Source organism: Drosophila virilis, unplaced genomic scaffold (genome assembly GCF_030788295.1).
Source record: "Drosophila virilis strain 15010-1051.87 unplaced genomic scaffold, Dvir_AGI_RSII-ME tig00001568, whole genome shotgun sequence".
NCBI classification, from domain to species: Eukaryota; Metazoa; Arthropoda; class Insecta; order Diptera; family Drosophilidae; genus Drosophila; species Drosophila virilis.
Window position 1 is genome coordinate 364870 of NW_027212845.1, and position 4124 is coordinate 368993.

Below are 4124 nucleotides of genomic sequence, written 5' to 3' on the forward strand. Positions count from 1 at the left end.
GTGCGGCTCTCAATTTCTCCAGCTTGCTGAAGCGCTGCAGATCCGGCAGGATAGTTCTCCAAGAGGACGTGTGATTGGCTTGTTCTTCAGCATGGTATAACATGTCTATTGCCGAGCCCTTTTCTGTGCGCGGCCACTGCAATTCTTCTAGATACAAAAATGGTGGTCCATTGAACCACCTGGTCGAGCCGTGAATTTCGGGAGTTTTGGTCCATTTTGTGCTGTCGTCTGCCACGTTTTGAGCTGATGGGACCCAGCGCCAGCTGTCCACATTTGATCCCTCAAAAATCTCTCCGATGTGAAGCGCTACGAATTGTTGGAACTTTCGAGCATCGGACTGGATCCAGTAGCAGTAGGATCCAGATCCAGAGCACGTCCTTTGAGTCCGTCCAAAATGTTCGTCTATGTATGCGTACCGACATTTCATTTTGGATACATTTGGCAGGTCTCAGACCTACGACTGCGGCCATTAGTTCCATGCGAGGTATAGACACGGGCTTCAAGGGAGCTACTCTCTTTTTTGAGGCGGCTAAACTGCAATGTACTTGGCCATCATGTTCAGCCCGCAAATATACAACTGCTGCATAAGCATTAATACTGGCGTCCATGAATGTGTGCATCTATACAGTCTGGGTTCGGCTCACCCACTTCGTACACCGTGGAATACGGACGGTATTCAACTTTGAAGCTAGAAATAGCCAGTGCAGCCAATCCACTTCTTTTTCTTTGGTAAGGTCGTCATCCCATCCGATGTTAGATCGCCATATGTTCTGAAGGATGATCTTAGCGCGCATATTAAAGAATCCTAGCAGCCCAAGCGGGTCGAAAATAGTCATGACTACGCCTAGAACTCGTCTTTCAGCGCTCCTTAGGAGCTTTCACAAGCAAGTTCGGCTTTACCACAAAGGTCAATAAATCTTGTCCAGCTAGCCACCACAAGCCCAGGACCTTTTCTTGCACTTCTTCCTGAGCGCTGATACACTTGTTCAAGCCCTCACAGTCGTCTTCCAGCGCCTGCATAACTTGCTTTGAATTTGATGTCCAGTGGCGCATTTCGAAATCGCCACTTGCATGAATCCTTTTTACAGTCTCAGCGAACTGCATCATTTGGGATTCTGAATCTACCGACTGCAGCCAGTCGTCTACAGATGTGTTTTTGCAAATCGCCTTTACGTCATCCGAATGCTCCGCTACAAACCACTCGGCAATGCGATTCTTGACGTAATTTGCTAGGGCTGGCGAACAGCATGCTCCGAACGTCATGACTTGCATAACGTAAGTTTCGGGAGAGCGCGACGAATCTCCATCACGCCAGAGAAACTTCTAAGCCGCTTGGTCTTCTCGGCGCACCTTGACCTGTTGAAACATTTCTCGTATGAGCCTTTAAGCAAACAATCGTTCTGCGATGTGCCACTAACTTTGGCGGCTGCATCCCATACCAAGCGTGTCTTTAGCTTGTTCAGATTGGTGACTGTAAAGATAGGAAGAAACCACGACATCGTGTTAGCTACCAACTCACTATCCTTCAGCCGGCAGATATATCCTTTCTGCTTATAGTCGAGCATTGTGTTCATCCTGAACTCCTTTAGTGGTGGGTCTTTGAACATCTTTGCCTCTAGACATTTAAGGCGTTTAACCGCCATCTGGTCAGAGTCGTGCAGATGAATGCTATCAAACCGCCATAGCAGGCCAGTCTGCCAGCGCTTTTCGTCTTACAGATAAGTTGTCGTTGCCTCCACTATCTGCATCGAGCGTTCGTCCTCTTTGGATCTCAGCGGATTTGAGGAGATGGTCACATCTAGTGACTCCAGGGCAAAATAGTTTTTCAGAGCCTCATCCATCCCAAGTGTCGCACTGTACTGGCAAATATGTAGCAGACAAGGCGTGGTGCTTTCAGCCACCATAGGGCGGCCATATACAGCCCATCCTAGTCTACTTCGCACTGCTATGACGTCGTCGTTTTCACATTCTCGTACCTCCAGGGGTGTGGTTATTTTGGTGTTGTCCAAGCCGATAGTAAGCTGAGCCTTTACCTTGTTATACGGCAGAATGGGAAGCATAGGTAAATACTTCCGAGACCTAAGCAACTGTAGCCCGATACTTTGCTCTGGTAAGTCCAAGTTTGCTATCATCTAGTTCCAACTCGTCTGCAAGCGCTCTTTCTATTAGCGTACACTCAGCTCCTTCATCCACTAATGCATAAGCGCGCACGCTTTTTGATTTACTATAGAAAATGATTGGAACATATCGAAACAGTGTCTTACTTGCGGACCTGCCATGAAACATAACGGCAGACTCCATTGACTTAGCCCCATTGTTGCTACCTTGGCCCGTGTGCTCATCTTTACTACCGCTCGTGGTAGGCGTATGTAGCAGCACATGGTGCGTTGACTCGCAATCCATCCACGTGACATTTATTCTATGTTTTACACTGTTGTGCAAGATGTCGCATAAAGCAGCAACAGCAGAGCCGCGTTTCCTTGACAAGTTTCCGCTGTTTTGTACCCATGGGTCTAAAGTCGTCGCAATCTGAAAGACGGTGGTTACCAGCGCACTTCGCACATGAAACCCACTCCTGTTCCTGTTGATAACGTCGTTGCTGCGAACCCTCAGGGTTGTCTACCGTGTTGTGCACCCAAGTTCGCTCTCTAGTGGTTTTCGTGGAGCTCTTCTTTTCGTTATCAGTCCGTGGTATGGAAGGACAGCCGCTATAAATTTCCATGTTTGCTGCTCCACTACCCTTTTCTAGACCGGCGACCTTATCTTGCATTCCAGCGAGGACAGGCGATCCGTCAGCCTGTCCCGTTGACCGTTGCGTTGCGGTTCCACCGGGTTGATTACTACTTGTCGTCCTTCTCGCACTTGTATCTTGTTCATCACCGTCAGCTATCTCGCCACACTAATACAGTGACGTCCGCTTTGAGGTTATGGCAACACGTGTCTCTATAGGCAGTTTAGGTTGTGACTTTGCAAGTCGCTTGCTTCGCAGAAATCTCCGCCGTAGCAAAAAAGGAAAAGAAACAACATTTGTTTCGATGTACGATACGACACGATTCAATTCTCTACGTACGATTGGCTGAAATATTTGTGCTCCGCACGCCTTATCTTCTCTTACACTTCTGCTCAGCTTCGACGAAAAGGCAAATTGTGCGGCTGCGTGATATCGACTTCTGTATGTACAAACCAATTCTAACGGTGCACTTCCAGCGAGAGAAGCGAGCGCCTTACAGAAAAAAAGCGATGCCCAGTAGGACTTAGTGACAATAGACATTTTCACACCATTATATGAAATACCACTATATGAAATACCACCACCGCCACTATATGAAATAGCTGCCAGAGGAACTATCATCGGTCGAAAGTTAAATTTTTGTATGAGAAATATTTTTCTTTTTCACGATATCTTGGCCATGCTCGCATTTTTAGTTTCACTGTGCTCCTCATAAATCCCTATGCTCCTCATGTATCACAAAATCCTATTAAGACAGGACCACTATTTGAAATAGCTGCCATAGAAACGATCGTTCGAAAAATGATAAGTTGTATATAAAGCATTTTTTGTTTATCAAGATATCTTGACCAAACTCGACAATAATTAATTTTACTATGCTCTTCATATATATACAAAATCCTATTAATTCCACAGAACTATTCCACAGAAACGATCGGTCTAAAGTTAAGTTGTTGTATTGTACATTTGTTTGTTTTTCACGATATCGTGACCATACTCGACATATATTAGTTATACTATGCTCATCATATATATACATATATCCTATTAAGATCAGACCACTGTATGAAATAGCTGCCATAGGAATGTTCATTTGAAAATTAAGTTGTATATGTATATGGTGAATAACTTTGATCCGACGTTGTATTATATTAATGTTTATATATATTATTTTGATAATTGTAGCTTATAATGCTATGTAGTTAATAACGCTATTCATACATAATTTATATGTAAACTTATTAGAGCTTAACGAGTCACTAATGCGTGCGTAGCCTACGAGATTTCGGCATCGACTACTTCTCTGCTCTCTCTTTCTGCTGTCTGGCTCTCTATATCGTCATATTTGCCATGTTTTTGTCTCACTTTGTAGGGACCTAGATAATTTCCTTTT

The 4124-nt window shown here is 44.8% G+C and overlaps 1 protein-coding gene across 1 annotated transcript; it reads right to left on the minus strand.

Moving 5' to 3' along the window:
• Positions 1-858: 858 nt before the first annotated feature.
• On the minus strand, positions 859-1263 carry LOC138911559 (uncharacterized). The gene has a single exon (XM_070210916.1). It carries the CDS (start codon positions 1261-1263, stop codon positions 859-861), a length of 405 nt encoding a protein of 134 aa, XP_070067017.1.
• Between the last annotated feature and the right edge of the window lie 2861 nt (positions 1264-4124).

Bases quoted from the DNA above. Each gene is read 5' to 3' on its own strand.
- LOC138911559 (XM_070210916.1), bottom strand. From the start codon at position 1,263: ATGACGTTCGGAGCATGCTGTTCGCCAGCCCTAGCAAATTACGTCAAG.